The sequence below is a fragment of the Chroicocephalus ridibundus genome, chromosome 3 (genome assembly GCF_963924245.1).
Source record: "Chroicocephalus ridibundus chromosome 3, bChrRid1.1, whole genome shotgun sequence".
NCBI lineage: Eukaryota > Metazoa > Chordata > Aves > Charadriiformes > Laridae > Chroicocephalus > Chroicocephalus ridibundus.
Window position 1 is genome coordinate 60,307,929 of NC_086286.1, and position 20,964 is coordinate 60,328,892.

Genomic DNA, 20,964 nt, shown 5'->3' on the forward strand with positions numbered 1-20,964 from the left:
AGATCAGATCAGGTCTTAAAACAGATGCAGACATTTGGAAGAAGGTCAAGCTACCTATGTTAGAAAGCTATACAGGCAGAGGAAAAAGGGGTCTGGTGTTTAATTATCAAGTGCTTAAAGTTACAGCTATCTATTTTATTGTTCTTTTAAGTTTTCTTGAGGCATTTGGTTTTCAGTAACCAATGTCACCAGCATAGGAAGCAAAAAGCTCTACTCTGTCTAATATCTATAATCTAGAGTTTGCTCTCATAGGTCTTTCAATTGCACTTATCTCCCCCACGTTTCAAAAAACAGATATGGCCATATTTTAGGTCCCTGTGTTAAACTGCTTGTTCCCGTAAGTGAAGTCACTGCATTAAAAAGTCGCAAGAGGCAGAGAGGCAGGGGAAGAGTGCATATGTCCAATATTCATAACTGCAACCCAGAATAGCCTATTACTATAGAGAACAGATATTGGAGCTTTTCCATATGATAATCAGAGGGGGGAAAAGAAACCCTCTCTGCTGAGGCCAATAAAATGCCAGCTTCCCAGAAAAGACTCCTACACACCATACATTACATAAAAAGATCTGCAGCATACAGCAAGCAATACTTACAGACAAGGATATTAAGAAGTCAAGGTAGCTTACTGGAGCACATAAGTTCACAGTAGTAAGGATGCAGCTTTTCCAACAAAAACAGGTATATCGTTTTCTGCTACATTTATTCTGCATACATACACTCCAATGGCCAAAAGTCCATCAACAGTGATGAATAAAGCTCAAGAGAGGCAAAAAACCCCCCAATATTATTTGCCTTTTTGATTGCAAAACCATGTACAACTGTGTTTTCAATGATCTTGGCTAATTTACACTGGAAACTCATCTGCATTAGACAAAGTATTGCCAGCAGGTTGAGAGAGGTGAACCTTTCCCTCTGTTCAGCACCGGTGAGGCCACATCTGGGGTACTGTGTCCAATTCTGGGTTACCCACTACAAGAGAGACATGGACATACTGGAGACAGTTCACTGAAGTGACATCAAGATGAGGAAGGGACTGAAGCACCTCTCCTTGAGGAAAGTCTGAGAGAGCTGGGACTGTTCAGCCTGGAGAAGAGAAAGCTCAGGGAAATCTTCTCGATGTGTATAAATACCTGAAGGGAGAGTCCAAAGACGACAGAGCCAGGCTCTTTCCAGCGGCACCCAGTGATGGGACTGGAGGCAACAGACAAACTAAAACACAGGAGGTTCCCTCTGAACATCAGGAAACACTTTTTTACTGTGACGGTGACCGAGCACTGGCATAGGTTGCCCAGGGAGATTGTGGAGTTTGGAGATATTTAAAAACCATTTGGATATAGTCCTGGGCAACCAAGTCCAGGTGGCCCTGCCTGAGCAGGGGGGTTAGACCAGACGACCTCCAGAGATTTCTTCCAACCTCAACCATTCTGTAATTCTGTGAAACTGCAATACCACTTCTGGTAATTTCCAGAAAAGTACCTCTGTTTCCACTGTTCGTAAGAGCCAGGCAACGCTTTCCCGGGACAATCAATTCTTGGTATCTGTATGACTGACTGACAGAAGGTTCAGTTCAGTACCTTAACTCAGGATGGTTAGGATGCTGGAGCATGGAGAGAACATTGGTTGGTTGGATTTGTTGGGCTGTTGGGTTGTAGGGTCTTTTTTTTTTTTGGGGGGGGGGGGGGGGGGGAAGGGTGAAGAAATTAGCTTGTATTTAGGCAACAAGGCAGATTTTGAAAGTGTCATTGCCTAAATGCTTACAAATTCCTCTTGCTTTATAGCTGCAGTGATTTAAGTCTACTTCATTAGGCCAAGCTTATTTCACTATGCCTAGAACTTCAAGACAACCTCACCAAAGAAAGGCAGGAAAATTCAGTGTCTTAAGATGTGCCCAGGCACAACCCAAAGAAACTGAGTGCAACCATAAATTCTTCCACACCAACACGCATGAATGCATACACCAAAGTATATCCTTCCCCATTCATTTTTAAACCATGGAATACAGGACAATAAAGACAAGCAAAAAGTCTATTTTAGAGCCTTGTTTAGACAACATCTCTGACTTTAAATCAAAGTTATTGAAGTAGATTAAATTAAAACAATTCAGTCAGTTTGGGGCTGGACTATATTACAACACAGTGCCTACAACATGACAGTTTCATCCCTCTCCTCAGAGGCAGGACCAAACTGGTCTTGGTCTAGGACTCAACACACTGCAGCTGTGTTTGGCCACATCTCTAGTACAGACTGCCGCCTCAGGGGGGTGGAGAAGAGTGGGACAAGACAGCCATATTATAATCTACTTTTATCCAGAAGTTCCAAACCAGGCCCAACCTAAATCACCAGTAAGTCAGAATCAAACATAATTAATTGAGAACATAATTTAACACCTTGGGTCTCTGCAGGGCTGCAGCACACCTTCATTAACTTGTTGCAGCGGAGTGGTCACATCTTCACAGCCAGAATTATGGTATGGTTTTAACACTTGTGTTATCGCATATGATTCCTGCCTCAGTCCAAAGTGCAAGCTAGTGTTTAACCTCCCTCCTTCCCCATCAATTATTAAATACAAATTATTCTTCTTTTCTTCAGCAAGACCAAAGGAGTAAAGGCTGTTGGCAATGCATCATCTACAAAAATAGTTAGTCTTATAATTCATTAGTGATGAATATAAGAGACTTTCTTTTTCTTTTCATTTGACTAACCTGTGCCCAGTACCGCAGACAGGAAGGTACAAACTGTATCTGTTTAAGTGAAAAAAATATATACAACTATATTTAACATTTAAATTACTTTAAACACAACTGTTTGCATACTAACAATCTTATGTACATTCAGTTTTAAACAATACCTCTTTAATATCCTCTTCTTTTGTTAAACAAGTTTTATTTTCCTCCCAAAATACCCAATGCTACTTTAAAATTCTGGAGGGGAAAAGGTTTGAGCTATATAGAAAATAGCAAGATGTCTTACAATTGTAATGTATAATAGCACATATTTTTCATAAAAACAACACATCATTCAAAAACTGAACCTCTGTAAAAGTTCTCAAAAGTCCAACAGGACTGTCTTTAAAAGCTTACTTTGGTTAACAGCAAATCATTCTTAAACAATTAAGGAAAAAAATATATATTCTTTTACCACCTCTACAGATGCATTTCCTTGGCATATTGTAGCAATCCATATATCTTTACAGATGAGCACTGCAGCTGTTCAGCACTCTTTATTTGTACTGTGATTTCAATAAAATGGATTATATATCAGATTGGATTGATTTATAATTAAATTAGTCCAACTTCCTAAGATCTCTGAATAAGAGAACTCTCTTCCTAAGACTTCCTAAGATCTCTGGATATCAGAGAAAGAATGGCAACACTAGTAATTCTTCCTCACAAGGTTGATCTCATGCAGTACTTGCAACAGCATCACTAATTTGCACGAAACTGCTGTTTCCCTGCTTATCTTTCCTGGTCAGGAGAGTAACACAACTTTTGCTGAGCTCTACATACTCTGACACCAACCAGTTGCACCAGCCTCTGAGCATTCAGACAACGAAGTGCCACTGGACTTAACGGTAATGCAATGATTTCCTCTGAGTCAGTATGCAGATTTCGGGTGACATGTGCCTCCATATCACTGAAATTTTACTCATTTCCAGGGGAATAAATGTTCTCAGCTTTTGGCCACAAAGAGGAACTTGATCCTTCTCTTTCTTCCCTCCTTGCACTATGAAACCCTCTGATCCATCAAAAAAATCACAAACAAAGAAGCAAAAAATGTAAGATTCTCCAGGAAAAGAACACTGCATTAGTCACTATGCATCAGTTAAGCTGAAAAGTAGAGAAGTCTGACTGATGAGCAAAGGCACTTGGTAGCAGTCCTGTGAACAATAGTCAATGAGTCAACAATTTCAGTCTTGTGATCCAACTGACCAGCAGCGAAGGCTCTGCAGAGGAAGATTTTGTGGATGATGTAACAGAGGATTTTTTAGCACCTTCCTCTTGAAAAGGAATTGTTGCACTGTTGTGGAGGTCTGCATTCATAAAACACCTGCTGCCTCGAATATAATCCGTTCCCCTCACTAAATGCTTATCAGACACTGGCCTTGAGAGGGGGTGTTGTGTGGAGGGGCTTTCTTCAATGATTGGGGGTATCCTTTCATTACTGAAGTACCTGCAGAGGACATCTTCACCTGTGTGAACAGAAGGAGGAAAACCAAATTATTGCTGACTTCAAAACCCTCCATTAACACTTTCTATTTTTATAAAAAGATTCTGGTTACATGTCAAATTACCCAGATTTTAGTTACCTTTCATAACACACCTGGACATAAGCAGCTGTCAATAGATTTATGGCTTTTCACATCTTCAATATTTTTTAGGCAACACAAAGAGCAACAAAATAAATTCACACAGAGAGGGGATACCGTTTGACTGTTAAATTCCAGCTTCACACACCCCAAACCCCACTAGTACAGACTACCCTCTTGCAAATCATTATCATGAGCGAGACCTAACAAACGTTCTCGTAACATGTCATTGAAGGTGCTGATACACCAGAGTTGAATCCACGTTTATCTGAGTGTAACTCCTGACTAACTTAAAAGCTACAACTATTACTCTGGACAACAGAAATTAATTTTGCAGATAAAGATGTAAGCACTTCCCTGGTTTTGACCATTGATTTGTGATGCTATCTCTTTTTTTACTCTTCCCTAGAAACCTGACCACGGCAGCTGCTGCTAGAAACACCCTACTGGGCTAGACAGGCCTTTGTTCTGATCCAGCTTACATACAAGCCTGCAACACTTAAGTACATTTCAAGTGTTAAAAAAAGCCAACACAAAAGCAAAAGCAAAACCAACCAGAAACCATACATACAAAAACCAGCCCTGCCACCTGGTGATCGTTCTGTTAGACTTGTTACTTAGCTTGTTCCTAATATCCCTCCAGGTTGGTGCTTCTTGGTTTTGCATTAAATTCATAGAATTCAGCTCCTATTTTCCCTTGAATTACACATCAGCTTTCATAACTGATTTCAAGAATAAACTAAATAGTTATCCTTTCTTATTTCCTACTCTAACAGGACTAGTAGCCTTTCAGATGCAAAAGGAGGGAGGGAGAGAGGGGCAATGGGGGAAGGAAGAAAAGCCACCCAACCTAACATCCAACATTATCAGCTTCTGTTTCTCTCCCATTCTGTGACATCTGCAGAATATGTTGTTTCCAAACAGCAGCTGCAGTAAAAAGCAACTCCTAAAAGGCCCTACATTTTCCTTTTGAGAATAAGCTTGCTTCTGCAACAGCCTTCACAGTGATCTAAACAAACAGAAAGGCTTATCAAAAAAAGCAGATTTTGAACAATATTAAATGCAGAAGAAAGGGAAAGGGATATGTGTAAGTGCAAAATGGTAGACCTGCGCTATAAAGAGACAAGTACAGGTCTGCCCCAGTCATTCTAGCCTACTTTTAATGCTCACAAGAATTCTAAGATGGGACAACAAAATTTTGAGCCCAGCACTGAATAGCCTCACTAATTTCACAACTACCATCTGGCATTCCTGCTAAAATCAACAACTGTCATCTTGGATCATTTCATCAATAAGCAAACACTAATCCTCTGTTCCTAATTTAGACACTTCCTCTCCAAAATTTCCTTGGGGTGAACTGGATGGAAGGGACAAGAAAGAGGGACAAGACCTAAACCCTTGCCTTTTCTCCCTGGTGCTCGTGGCCTGGAGAAAGGTTCTGCGGCTCCTATCCAGCTCCCATCCGCAGGCATTGACAAAGGACGAGGTTTTCCTAAAGGCAACAGAGAATGTTATGAGGAATTACATAAATTTTAGGAAACCAACTTTTAGACTGATAATTTTCTCAGTTAAGCAAAGGGAGAGATGCAGCAAAAATCAGTTAAAGCTACAGAAAAAAATATTTCAAGATACTTCCACTGGTGATATGTAAGAAAGCAATATGCTGAGATTGAACAGCCACATTCTTGCTCATTTACAGCAGCAGTGGACATAATGACCAAAAATTATAACCAAGATACTTATGGAAGTGGCCAAACGTGGCAGCAGAGCCCAGCTGGGTGACATTCATTAAAGAAATAACAGCTTTTAAGTGAAATTATTTGAGATGTGGAATTTCATTCACATTCACAATTTGCACAGACTGCCCTCAGTATCCATCAAGACTAGCGAGCAGTTTTCTGACACAAATTATTCCAAACAGACCAAAGCGTTTATCATAACAGCAGTAATGAAAGAGGAATGAACTCACCATAGGACTGTGTTTTTTCCCGCATCTTGGCTGGTAGGATATTTGCTTCGATGGGATACCCAGGCAACTGATCCGAATCCGCAATAGTAAACCTTCGCCTTCGACTCTCCTGATCCAGAAAAGAATTGGGAGACTCGGCGCCCTTGGACCCAGGTAGTGGCTGACTGAGTTTGTTGCCTCCTCCATATACAAAACTCCCCTTTTCATCTCTGAAAGGACATTTCACTTCAGTTAGTAGCTTAAAAGAGTTTCACGCTACAGACACGAGCAGGTTTGAAATATACTTCTAGTCATTAAGTCACAGTCCTGACAACTGTCATTGTGTTGCAAACAAGCTAAAAAAAAAATATAACCAAGTCATGTGATGGAAGACTTCACTATAAACATATTCACCAAGGAGAAAAGAAAGATACCTCCCTCATACTAATTGACTTTTAATGAGCCAGTAATTTAACACATGGAGAATTTTAGAGGTATCACCCCTGAAAAAGCTTTTGAGAAATGGGACCTTTGTGCCCTGAGGGTATCAAAGCTCACGATTCACTGCCTGTTCAGTATGCAGTTATGACAGAGGAGTGCATGCATAGGTTTATCCATCTCTGTGTAATGGCAACACCTATCGCCTCCATCTGTGGGACTACGCTTTTCAGTCATTTTAAGAGCCTAATAAATGCCACTGGATAATCACCACCTTCTCTCTCCATCCAAAAGTGAGACCCCCTTGAGAGTTTCAGTAATAAATTCATAGTGTATATACATATGATTTTTGAGCAATTTCTGCAGGAATTCCCTTCCCAGAGCAATCCTTCATTCCAAAGGCCAGAAATAGCCATTTTTAGAACCAGTCCTTGTAAGTACTCTTGGAAGAAAACCTACCCTCCAAGTTAAGATTTGTCTGGGTTTTTTCCCCCCATCCTTCCCTGTACACGCTGCAATCTTATTGCTTGAAGCAACCATCAGCCAAGTCAGGCATAAAAATACACAGCTGACTGTCTAAGCACATACATACCCCAGTATTCACTACAGCCCCCTGGCCAGCACATACCACTTTTTCCAGCTCTCCATCAACAATGCTAGAGCTCAGTGAATGGAGAGAGCTATTTATGGAGTTTCAGGGACTGAAAATTGCACGGAAGCGTGGAAGTGTTACACCACAACCGTATGTACACGGAGAGCTCTCCTACAACACCACCATGTGGAGACTGTGTTGTGGGGAGGGAAACCAGCCATCGCTCTCTGCCTCCTCAGTGTGGACCAGAGAAGGTCCATGGCAGGAAGGGAAAAGAACAGGATGATGAGGGGGGCAAAAAATGAAATGACCTCACAAATGCACCACAGTTTCAAGAGAAGACAAAAACATGCAGAGGTGAAATTAAATAGCCAAACAGAAGACAAGACAACTGCCCTTTCTCCTCTTCCTGGCTGCCACGGCTTCCCACATTTGCTTTCTTTAAAAGTCAAAGTCAAGAAGTCTTCCCCTTTCCACACATCATCCAGGACAAGTTTTACAACTTGCATTGGTACTTCCTTCCTTGTCAACACAGATTCAGGTCTAAAGGCATCCGAAGCTAGATATAATTTTGTGACACTTTCCTAAATTGATAAAACAAACTGAGCACAAGCACATAATTCACTGATGTGCTTGAAATGCAACGATTTAAAGAAAATACCAGGGCATTCTGAAGTCAGCTGTTAAATCTACATACTTGTTTTTATACTAACAAATTTGATTATTTTTAATCTTTGTTTTAAGAACTGAGCAGGCATAAACATGAAAGACAGGGAGACAGCAGGTCAAGGTGGATCTAACTTCAGTAAAGAGACCCCATACTGAAGAAATCCTCTCCCCCTGCTCCAGTACTGCCCTGAAGACTGCAGTAATACAACCTCTGTGTCTGTATCAGGCCTTACATGACAGGAGGCAAGATCTCCTCCTATGCGAGTCCTGTAGCAAAAGGTCAGAGTTACTATGCTGGGCTATCTACATGTAACACTAAGTGTCAGGACAGGCCAGGAAGCATGCCGCCCCCGCAAAAAACCCTTTTGTCCATCACCTTCCCATATCAGCCGCCAGGGTTCTGGCACAAGTCAACATGGACTTGAAAACAAACAAAAGCTAACCATACCATATCCCCACCCCCCCTCTTTTATGTACACAGGTCTGCATTTTTATAGCTTACACCGCAAGAAAAAAAATAAAGTTGAAATAATCGACTCTCCCTTTCCTTCAGTGGAAACATTCTCGTTTTATACAGCTTGCAAGATTAAAAATTTAAGCCAAGTTCTTTTCTATCCTAACTCCCACAATAGTTACTTAACTTGCTAAAAAAAACCCAACCAAACAAAAAAAACACACACACAAAAAACCCACACCAAAAAAAAAACAAACAGTGGAAAAAATTACAGACAAAAATGACTTCTTGCTATGTGCCGTCAGATTTAAACAAAATCAAAAACGTAACCCCACAACAAAACTAGGGATGACATCCCTTCACGTTTTGGGAACAACTCTGATCTATGTGGCACACAATCTTCTAATAATAAAATCTATTACAATCCTGGTAGTTTATGCATTTAAACATAAGCTTAAGAAATTGTATGCATTTAAGCAACTAGAAGAAAGTCTGCGAGATCTGCAATTTCCTCAAGCGAATTTGCACAGAGCTCTGACAGCAAGCCAGCTCAGAAACAAGTGTTATAAAGGAGTTTTTTGTTCAGTAGTGCATATTTATTTGCATACCGAGGAGAATACGGAACAGCTGGTGGAGGTGGTATGTACAGATCCAAAATGGCTGGCTTCTCTTTTTTCAGTGAGGTATCCATGGTGCTTTCTGGTGACTGGGTTGAAGTTGGCAGAGGGCTGGTCTGAAATGTTAGACAGCTATCAAACATCTGAGCACTGATTTATCGTTCACAAAAAGATAATTCAATAATAAATAGTACTGTTTCAACCCCTAGTGAACTATTTCTGTGCTTCATGAACACATTAAAAACTCTTAGCATTTACATTTTCCTTCACCCCCAGTTTAGGCTAGCTTTGCAGTCCCTCCTACAGAAATTCCATCACAGGTAATGCATTGCTCAAGAATATTTTGCTCTTTCCAGTTCTATTTTTCCTGCAAATTCCATAGACAGAAAAAGCAATAGAGACAAACCCCCTTCTATTTTTAGATCCATTAAAAGTATGCAATTTGTTAAATACAGATAGGATCTGCAACACTTACAAAGCCAGCTCACGCTACCCTTATTCTATACAATCCAAGGGCGGGAGCACGGGCACAGGCAGGAATGTGGTAAAGTTCACCACAAATTGCATCAAGTGATATAACTAGGGTAAGGGAAGCAAAGGAAAAATATATTTGGTATCGCTCATCTGAGCAAGTCTGACATTTAGCTCTCTGTGGCTCGCACTTGTATGTTCCCAGTATCTTGCCAGGCTCCTGTCTGCCTCTAGGAGAGCAAAGGCTTGAAGGACCCTTTTAGCTTTGTCAGGCAAGAGAACTGCATCCTCCCCTTTTTGTCAAGGACCTGCCCAGGCCTTCACTCTGGCCACTCAGTTAATGGCACCCATGCACAAGCATCTGCCTCTTACCCGTCAGTACACCGGAACCCGGACCTGTCAACAGGCTTCTCCAATTACTCATTCCCCCAAGGAAACACTGCTTGCCAGAGACTATATCCCGGCCCAGCTCTTCACACCAGTAACATATTCTTTGCTTTGGGTAACCCTGGAAAGCTCAGAGGGGGGTGGTGGTTTGGGGTCTGATTAAATGGCAGGCACAATGCCACAAAAACAAGACGCAGGCACTGGTGAGAGGAAGGATGAGAAAGGAGTCAAGCGTGCATCCTCTACCCAGTTTGAGAGAAATCTGCTTGCCTCAAGACTTGCGATAGCCACTGGTATTTCACAGGTTGATAAATCTTCCTCACAGCTGTAGTCACTTGTGTCAGAACAGAAGTAGAAATGGGAATTCTCCTTGGTTTTCTTTATTTCAGGTAATCAGTTTAGAGTCAATTTGGTTATTTCCTCCTGTAGGCATTAAGCCTTAAGCTTCCTAATACAACATGTCATTCCTCAACATAGTTATTTAATGTATTAACTTCATGTTCTCTGTCTGCTCATTACCCAATCTGAATTGCCCAACAACCAAATCTTTATTTAAATAAGTATTTGTATAACTTCTTGAAAAAACACTCACTCTTTCCCATCCTTCACCAGGCTAAAAAGAGGACAAATATACAGAATAATCTAAGTTATTTCGGCAAAAACATAACACTCTGCTTAACAGAGGAAGCATTTATTACTCTATGCTGATGAATTCCATACGTATCAGCAGTTTTGCCTCAGATAAGTTCTCCCAGTGGCATGCTGACTGATTAAAATGCTCAACACACCTAGTCCCTTTGTGTACCAAGAGGGCACTATCGAGGGTAACAAAACAAAACAAAAACAGGAACATTTTCCCTTTCATCTAAGAACCAGAAGAGGACAGAGCCATTTCACTTAACCTTTCTTGACCTATACTTAAACATGAGTCCCTGGGAGCATTTCTGGTATTTCTCTTTTTCATGTTGCAACCAAGGCATTCCCATCCCGATGTTACAGTTGAGCTGGCAGCCTCTCACCTGGACCAAGGGTGGTTTCCAGCGCAGGTTCTTTAGTGGAGCAGGAGTGAAATGGAAAGAGCCGGTGGGACGTTTCTTAAGCAGCAGCCTAACTCCAGCAGGATTCTCTCGCAACTTTGCCACCAGGTTTTTTAGTTGCCATCCAACCTGGAAGAGAATAAAGACATCTTTTATCTCGCATTGCTTTTCTGAAAGCAAACAAACAAGAAAAAAACTAAATCCCCCAAGTCAAACTGTCTGTTTTAACATGAACTTAATGAGAAGAGAGACCCAAAAAAGCCAGAATGCAGGAAAAAAAAATTGGAAAGCTGCTTTTTTGGAAGGATCATCTTTGTTTTGTTTCAAAAAAAGATCTCTAAGCTGTAAATTAAACTTTGAGGTATTAAGTAATGCTCTTTATACCTCAGCTACAGTCCTAAAAGGATGAGTGGATGTGGTCAAATTAAGTAACACAGGGATTCACAGTGAACAACTACTGTCATGTTTCTTTCTCACATTGAAAGGCATTGCTTACCTTCACTAAGCAAAAATGTCATTTTTTCCATCTACGTTCCCAGATGCAAACGATTTGACAAATACTTGAGTGTTTTAAAGTGGTTTTTATCTGCATTCCAGTAGATTGTAACAATGCATTTTAAATCAGGCCTTAAATATAACAGGTGATGCAGACAGTGTTTAAACACAGAATATTGCATATTTATTTTATCAAAACACCGCAAAGAAATAATTTCAAATCCAAGTAAAATTTGTCTTGAAAGCAAAATGTTAAAAAGCCTCAAAGACTTCAACAGGAAAATACTAGAACCGTCTCCTGACCCCATCCATTCAAAATGTGTGGGGAGTGAACTTTGCAGAGCAAGTTTAAGGGAAGATAAACGTAAACCTGTTTATTACTAACCACAGTTTGCCGATTAACCTGGATCACTTCATCACCAGCATGAATCTTCTGAGAACGATCAGCAGGGGACTATAAAGAAGAAAACAAGAGGCATGTACTTCAGCAGGTTTTCCTCCCTCCCATAACAACCCTCACCAAGCTAAGTCAAAGGCTGTATCTATAACGAGGAGCAGTGATGAAAATTTTTGCAGAGATAGATCACACATTACATCGTTGAGAATGTAATGATGACTTGATAAATGCAAAACAAATACAACTTATGATTTATTTTTTACACTGGGGGAACTAGAGGGAAAGGGAAAAGGCATAGCCTACAACTGTCACAAGCCAAATTGTACCTAAGTCATGGGACAGTCTCTGCTGTCTTTTTGCCTCCAATTTGTACTGTAGTTTCAGACAGCAGTGTGAGAGGACTGAAAAGAAGACTTCACTCCTAAAACAACAACTCTCTTAAACTTAGCTTTTAAATAAGCGTATACTGATTTTAAAAAAAAAAAAAATACACTAAGATTTGGAAGGTACAGAACAAAGGACCAAAAACCCTCCAACCCACAAAATCAGTCTATTTGACTTTCCCTTTTTGTTGCCTAATCTAAATAAGAGATACCAACTTTAATGTGGAATTACCTGCCTGCATCATCAGGTTAACAGATAAAAGGTATGCTTGCACACATCAAGTGTGTGTAGACAGGTAGGAAACCATTAGCAAGGAACAGCTAAATGTGTCAATATTTATTTAGATTTATCTACAGCTGGTGCCACACACCAGCTACCACTGCAGTTATTGAAACTGGTTTCACTGCTATTAACACACCAACTCTGACCAGCCTTGACAACACCCAAAGTGCACGGGCATACTACCTTGGTATATTGCACCCTGATCACGGGGCAACTTCTCCTCCCACTCCACCCACCCCATGAGTAACCACCTGGCACCAGGCCAGTCTTCCTAATGACTTCAGAACTAAGGACTTCGATTAAGGACTCCCTTCTCATCATCACACCTTCAGAGGCTCAAGTAACTTTTTTATTAGGAGGAAGTGTAGGAATAAACAGTGCAACAAGGGAAGACAACATGGGGGAATTTGTGGGAGGCTCCAGCTATCATGAGTAACCCCATTTCTTCATTGTCTTCTCACTTCCTTTGAGAGGAAATGCTTCTGTGGAAGGCTGCATATATATGAGTCAACCAAGATCAGGAAAAAATGCTGGGCCAAAGTCAAGTTCGTGAAAAACAAAGCTCATTTCAAGCTGTCCTTTGGGCGATCAACAGCCTGTCTGGAGGAGGGTGGGGGACCCTTACACAGAGGAGTCCTACAACAAGTGCCAGCAAGCACAGAAGACACTGCAATCGCATTGTGAGAACACAGAAAAGAGCAAAGTTTAGATCTAGGTGAACGTGACGCAGGAAGTCACAAGTAGGAGGTACAAATTAGGAATCCTCTTGGCTGAACGGTATCAAATGCACAGACTTCCCCAGTCCTTCCAATGTACAGTACTGTTAATTTTGGCGTGCAATTCCACTGTATTCCAAGTCACCAGCTTCTGGGGATAGCTACTAAAATACCATTTCAAACCTAGCAAGAAAATTGAGCTAAGACCCAGCCTGATCCCATGCCACCAGAAAGACCGGTTGTTTGCAGCTCTGTCACTTCTCAAGCTTTGCTGCTCCAAAGGAAAGAGCTTCCCCAAAGGAAGAGCTAGTGTTGAAGAGCCAGTACTCCAAAAAAAAAAAAAAAAAAAAAAAGTGGAAGCTTAGGTCAACACTCAAAGCTATAGAAGCAATACAGCCCCAACTCCTGGCCTCCAAAATGAGATCTACATGCACAGGGAGTTTGGCGGCAGTCAGTGTTGGATTCTTTCACATTTATCAGATGTTGCAATTGGTGATAAAGTGGCCTCGGTCTATGTTTCAGACCCCATACAGAGTTATGCCAGGGCAATAGCATAAAAGCTATACAAGCTTTTGGTTTTCACTCTGAACTGCAAGCACAGATTTCCACCCACTCCTCCCTGGCCCCTGGATTTGGCAGGGGTACAACTAGAACCACTGGCTCTTTCCTATTCACAAAAAAAAAAAGAAAAAGAAAAAAGGCATTGCTGCAGCAGCCAAGTTCCTCTACTCCTTTTTCTTTCAGCCACTGTTCGTGTAGCGTGCCATGTCTGACAACACCACAGACTCAGCTGCTGGCCAGAGGTCCACTGCAATAACTGCCCATGAAAGTCTCAGCTACAGAGAACTCACAGTGTCAGAATAAAGCAAGCAACCATCTGCAGCAAAAAATACAGTTGCCTATCATGCCAACCATTTCCTTCCAACAGACCACTCTTAAAGTCTTACTTTTTCATAGTCTTTTTACAGTGCAAGGTAATTTTGTCACTGGACAGCTCATTGATTTCATTACTCATTACTGAATTTAGCACACTACCACCTAAGTGTTCCCATTAGGGCAGATTGCCTTTGCCAGCAGAGAGCAAATACATTCAAGACTTTGTTAAGCAAGATACCACAAGCGCTCAGAACAGCAGATACAGTAACTTATTAAAGCAATTATTTTAATGCCAAGCATTTGAACTAGCTTGTGTACTTGCAGAAACTGGTTTAATTAGACTAACAGTGAAACATACAGACACAAATATTTACAAATTGTGGATAAACAAATGATGCATCAAAGTATTTAAAGTAGTAGTATCAGGGAAAAACAGTAAAAAAGTCAAACTAACTCAAAGCTACTCCCATATAGCCTGAGTTAATCTACATTTACTTCACTTACATTCTCTGTAGTTCCAGTAATTACATGTAATCCATCATAAGTTGATTTGATGTACATTCCCTAAATGTAAGCAGAAAATGAAAAACAAGTTTAAAGGCAAAAAACCACATAACTTATCTGATTAAACAACTGCTGGCAACAGACTCAAAACATTATTAAAAACACTTAACAATTCACACATTTGCCCTAGAAAAGTGTGTGGTCTAATATCACAACATTCTAAACCTCTCCACAGATCACTTCTACTGTAATTAATTATAATATTTATGATGACTTGAAAAAACTAATATATGGAATGCAATTTAGAAACACTGTCTTAGTTGGTAATACCTGGGCTTGCTGCCTTGTTGGTCTTTGGCCTTGAAGAAAACTTTATTTCTTTACTGCCCTGTCTGCACTAGAGAATTACAGGTTTACTAGATGGTCATCAGCTCTCTCTCCATACAAAGCACACTTACAGGTGGGCTACAAATATTGCCTACATGTTCTTCTACAATTTCTCTTGGCAAGTCAATATACAGACTGCCTTGTAACCACAGTGCTGACATAAGCAATGAAAGTTCTGGCAGAACTAAGTATTTGTGGCTGTATTTGTTAATGCTTGGTGTAAATGCAAGGAAAAATACAGATGAAGTAGGTGTTGACCATATGAACACCAAATTAAAAATCACCAACAGTCTATTAACTAGTAATTGCACAGATTTCCCCACAAGATGTGACCAGTACATTGGTTTCACCGTTTATGAACAAACACATCTCTACTTTTCCTACCTACGTCTGTTGTTAGAAGCATTCACACTGAGCTGTACACAACTAGATGTTATTCAGCAGTCTTAGGCAGCTTTATCTGCCTGAAGTTACCACACATGGTTAGAAGTACAAGGCAAAATACAATATTTTTTTGCCCCTTCCTCTCCAGCCAATTCCCTTCCCTGTTTGCTTGTTGGTATCCAGTTGTGTGCACCTATGTCCTCATTTCTCACTTGGTCCAAGCTAGGCTGACTCTGCTTCGTTGTAGCTTGTGCATTAACAAAGAAGAATGCACTCAGTCAAATCCAGTGGCCTAGGTAAAGCTACATAGTACAGTAAGACTGTAAACCTTCCTCTAAAAGCGTTCCTCTCTTCTGCCTTTGAGACCAGGAGGTCTTTACATTTAAGAATTTAAATTCCCTCCAACTCATTCTAACATGCCTGTTCCCCAGCCAGAAAATCCACCAAGATTTCAAACTCAGTTTCTCATAACCTGCACTCAGCTAAGCAGCATTCACTGAACAAACTAGATTCAGTAATATTACACAACCTCGGAACATTTAAAAGGATTTCTCGTATTCCTGTTAACAGCAACCCTCAAAAACCATCAAGTTCTTCACAATCTTGCTATAAACGCACACAAATACGTGTCTTTTAGAAACGCAAACACCATTTCTCATTACCTTCTCCCTCCCCTGCCCGAAAAACAGGTGGTTAAGGTAACCTGCGAAAATAAAATGTCTGATTTCACAAGCATCTGTAAATGCCCCAATAACCTGGTTAAGAAACAAACCTGCAACACTTCATCAAAAGTTATATTTGGGATCAAGCATATTAACATGCATACCCATCTCTGGCAGGCGCTCCAGCACACCAACTGACAATTAACCTTCAGAGCTTCTCCCCATGCCTCTTTCCGTTCCCCATAGGATATTAGTAGTTTTGAAATATCTTGCTATACACACACACACGCAGTGGCTCACAAGACTACCTATTAAACACTGGGACATCAGGACACTCCAGAATCAGTTCTTACCAGGCCTTCCCCAGGTTTAATGTTGGTTAAATGAACCTCCTCCAGACACGCACACTGGCTCATCAATGGATCTGTAGTTGATCGGATGGCTTTATCGCAAATGCCATTTAAAGTCTTGGCCTACAATGAGAACAGACAAAAAACAGTTACAAAATTTCTCTCCTGACTTTTTCCTCTATCATTTTTCAAAAATGGAAGTGAAATTAGTTCTAAAACTTGTCCCACTAATAAAGCATAGTTAAGAATCGAAAAATTGTTTGTACAGATCTATTTTACACCATTAGTGCCACTTCATCATCGCCAACAGAGGCCAACACATCCTCTGTTTAAAAAAATAAATGCACAAAACATAGCAAAGTAATGGGTCTGGGGGTTTGTTTGCTTTAACCAAAATATAATCCATTAAAATACTGAAACATTTTGATGATTCCTTGTGGGACCAACTGACAGTTTTTCACTTTGTTCTTTATTTCTGCTATGAGAACAAAATTGGCCATGTGTCATTAAAAAAAAAAAAAAAGATTCTGGCCACTGACTTATCTGCACAAATCTTTACAGTATAAGGTAGGACATCTAGCACTTAAAGCATTTCAGCATTACTTCTTTCCACTGTGCCTCTGAGCTGACCTCTTCTGGAATGCTTACGAAAGCAAGGGTCATATTTCCTTTTGACCAAAACATAACTGATCCTAAGCCAACGTTATAACTAAAGGCAAATTCTGACTTTTTGTGTGAGCATGGCAGTAAAGTCAGAGGCAGAATGGCTTTGTCTTGTAGAACTTCTAACTAGAAGCATAGCGAATTAATCAGAAGGGGGGGGGGGGGGAAATCACAGTCACAAATCTGTGCTGTCCCTACACTCATAAATTTCACTAATGCCCCACAGTATGTTCTGGGTCTTGACATTAACTGAAGCAATGCTGAAATTCAAAGTAGGTTACAAAAGCTTAAAGGAGAGGGGAGGGAGGATTAGTATACAGTACAGTAGTTAGTTATACACAATCTGGGAATCAGCACTGTAAGCCACCTTTCACAGGGGTTTAAATCCTTCGAAGTGGATATATGTAATTACAGGGTGGGGGGAGCTGTCTTGTAGGAAGACATTCGTTTGGATTACAATGGTCCCTGGAAACAACAGTTCCAACGTTTTTTGTTTTATTTTGTTTTACATGAGATTTATAGAGCAGCAATAAAATAAATCAAAACAATGCTTAAGTGTGAATGCGAGGAACTGCTCAAACAAGGGAACTCCAAACAACAATACCTACTTCCAAAGTGGGTGTGCACAAATGGAAAAAGAAAGATGCAAAAAACTCCCTTTTACGTGGTCTCATTATTTACGGACAAAATTATTTTTAGTTATTGTGCTACTAAATTCCTAAGCATCTATGAGCTAGCGGAAGGCCTTATCAAAGACCACAGCCTCGTTCATGTCAAAAGCAGGAAGCGATGATTAACTGTTACAAAATATAAAAAGCATTCCATTACGCTCCTCATTTGGTCACAAGCCTGCTTCAAACAGCCCTGAAAACTCAGATCTTTCAAGCTCAAGTACAATCAGAGACCAAACTTCGGTTCTGTGGCAGGGCAGTTCTTTTACATGAAGCAGCTTTATAAGGCATGGTGTATGCTTATGAAGGCACTAAGTACACGTCGCAGGCATAATTGGTTTATTTAGCCTATGAACTTTCTACAGTACTACCCTTCCCTTGAAAATTTGAGGTCTAGATTCTCTTGGGGAAAAAAAAAATAGCTCTGCAATGAAGCTTCAAGGAATACTTGACTCCCATCTGTTACAATTTCATTGCTTTTCTCTACAGTAAAGAATATTCACAAAATGGCCCATAACAATGTTTACTAGCATGATATGCTTATATGTCTCAGATTGAAAGTTGTTGTCAGTACAGTCACCATAGAAGTCACCAAAATAAATGTGAGTGCAGGCAGCTGAGTTTTAACAGAAACGTGTACTTACTACAGTCTGAACTTTATCTTCCATGTCAGCCACAGTGCAGTCCTAAAAACAAACCAAAAACACAAGCCCTACGTTAACCAACAAGCGTATAAAAACATCATCTCTGAAAACACTGCAAAACTGCCACTTTAACCTCAAACTGAAATAGAGATATTTATGCTGCAGGGATTAATCAGATTAGTTTCACCCAGTAGGGCTCAAATGTACTGTTAAACAACTATTTTCTGGCCCTGGTAGAAAGCAATAATAAACCTTGAAAACTAAGAGAACACGGGATTCAATTACAGCAGCAAATTATTCCAGAAAAGCAGAACCCTGCACAATAAAACTAGACTCTTAGAAGGCCAGGAACATGAGCTTGCCTTACACCGATAAACCCTTACTCGGGCACTCCTCTGTCCCAGGCACCAAAATGGATCTAAAACACATTGTTAAAAACAGCAAGGAAAGTGATTTTTAAAAATATGCTATCGATGACATTCCTGAGGGCCAGAAGACTGCATACAAAGCATTATTTACACAGCCCAGGTACAAAAGTCTTTGAACTGAAACAAGTTCACGTAACAGACTACAGAAGTCATCATTGTTTTCTGCAAGAACAGCTGAAATACAGAATGGTATTAGATTCTCAGATTAAAAAGTTAAAACAGCAAGTAAATAATGTAACAAGATTTACAATATCTAAGGAGAAAAACCCCAACCCCCATGCATTTAAACAAGTTTAATGATATTTGCCATTGACATCTCAACCTGCATAACTACCACACAATGCCCGAGAGATGCATCCAGGAGCTGTGAAGTGGTTCCATATTTCTAACCATCCTCAACACTTCTGTCCCTTCCTAGGTCTAGTCTGTGCTTTTTAAATACAGAAATCCAAAAAAAAATGTCCTCCAGATACAGACACACCAGGGATATATAAAACAGCTCAGCTATGTTCTCTCTTATGTTTTCATAAGTCTTAACACCTTGTTCACTGTTTTAATGGCCACCAAGGAACTGAGCTCACACTTTTTACATTCTGTCACCAAAGGCTTCAAGACTTTTCCTGAACACTACTACAAAGTTTAGACTCCATCGTTGTGCATCAGCATAATTTCTCTCTGCTAAATTCATCTGTGTGAATCAATAGTGAATGTCACCTATCATCATGCAGCCCAGTTGCTCAACATTGCAAAGTCCTTTCACTCCATTTCTATTTACACTGATTTTTATGGCAAACTTTAAGGTTAAAATAATACTTTAAGAAACAGTGGAGTAAACTCTGTTCCTTGTATCTATATAGCTGTCATTAAAGTGAACTGGAATCTTACTGCATTCCTCCATTGCTTTATTATTCACCCACTTTTACACATCATTACCAATTATGCGGTGCAGCATTGGTTCCCCAAGAGCCACACTGGTCTTTTCTCCACTATGAGAACTGACCATTTATTCCTACACTCAGTTCCCTAATAAGAAATACTTCTGAAGTCTAAAAACTCACCTAAAGATTTTTTTAGTTGTATTTATCTCTTCCATGTCAGTAGACTCCGTCGGATCATTCCAATGTATCTGCAGTGTCCCAGTACAAAACAGCGTCGATTCTTCCCCCATTAATGCTTTTTCTCTTATGTACCAATCCCATTCTTTACTATAGCTCATATCAATTTGGCAGAGCAGTACTCTAACGCTTTTTAAGAGGCTGGGGTTGTATTCACCAACTTCCATTCCCCTGCCATCAAAGGCTGATTTAACGGACAGATTAGGCACCATTTTTAGTAGTTTTATTAATACAGTTCAGCAATCTCATATCTCAGTTCCTGTAGCACTCTTGGGTGAACACCATCTGCTGCTAGAAATACTTACTGTTCTACTTCACAATCTGTTAAGTCTGTAGCTGTAAATCACTGACTTTCTGCAATTGCACACACACAGGCCCAAACAAGAAGGGCATTCAGCAGCAAGCCAAACTTCTGTGCCTTTGAACTTATAATACCCAGACACTATCCTTTCACAATGATCCAACTGATATAATTGGGTATCACCATAGCTTGACGATTCACAGGATGTTTCTGTCCTTTGACATCATTCCCCCAAAACGGGGAGAGAATCACCCATGTCACAGGACGTGACTCTTCAGAGTTCAAACAACATAGGGCCACAGATTAATGGCTATGAGCAAGTTCGGCAGGAGCTGACGCCTGCACACCGTGTTTCACAGCCAAAACAGTGGCCCACTGTCAGAATGGTTTCAAAGACAGGCAGTATTATTCAGAAAGCAAAATGATGTCATTTGCCAAGACTGCCACAGTTGTTACGTGTTCTTTTAGTGTTACCAATATGAGTGCTCATCACACAGCAGATAAATGGGAAGTTTCGAAACAAAACACTGATCTCATGCTATGGGCAGAAGCCGCCTAGTTAGTAGGATTTGTATCATAAAGGTGGCAGCTCTTTCTGTTTCATGCAGCATTTCCCATCTGATGGCTCAAACGCTCTGTATGGGACAAGACCTAAGGAGTTTGCAAGCATGGGTATAATAACCAACGGAGTCATATTTTTGTTTAGAGTTAGCACTGATAACTGTTTTTCAACATGTTGTTTGGAACTTGAAAAATCTTAAAATTCAGACCAACTGTTTCAAA

The 20,964-nt window shown here is 40.3% G+C and overlaps 1 protein-coding gene across 1 annotated transcript in view; it reads right to left on the reverse strand.

The window, feature by feature from the left end:
• Positions 1–686: 686 nt before the first annotated feature.
• CNKSR3 (CNKSR family member 3) overlaps positions 687–20,964 on the reverse strand; it is a 62,876-nt gene continuing 42,598 nt past the window's right edge. Inside the window, exons 5-13 of the mRNA XM_063329348.1 lie at positions 18,338–18,379; positions 16,363–16,482; positions 14,577–14,636; positions 11,803–11,871; positions 10,905–11,051; positions 9,019–9,143; positions 6,279–6,487; positions 5,712–5,801; positions 687–4,192 (exon numbers count right to left, since the gene is read on the reverse strand). Of these exons, the coding sequence (XP_063185418.1) occupies positions 3,894–4,192; positions 5,712–5,801; positions 6,279–6,487; positions 9,019–9,143; positions 10,905–11,051; positions 11,803–11,871; positions 14,577–14,636; positions 16,363–16,482; positions 18,338–18,379 (1,161 nt within the window). The 3' untranslated portion in view covers positions 687–3,893. The remainder of the gene's footprint in view (positions 4,193–5,711; positions 5,802–6,278; positions 6,488–9,018; positions 9,144–10,904; positions 11,052–11,802; positions 11,872–14,576; positions 14,637–16,362; positions 16,483–18,337; positions 18,380–20,964) is intronic.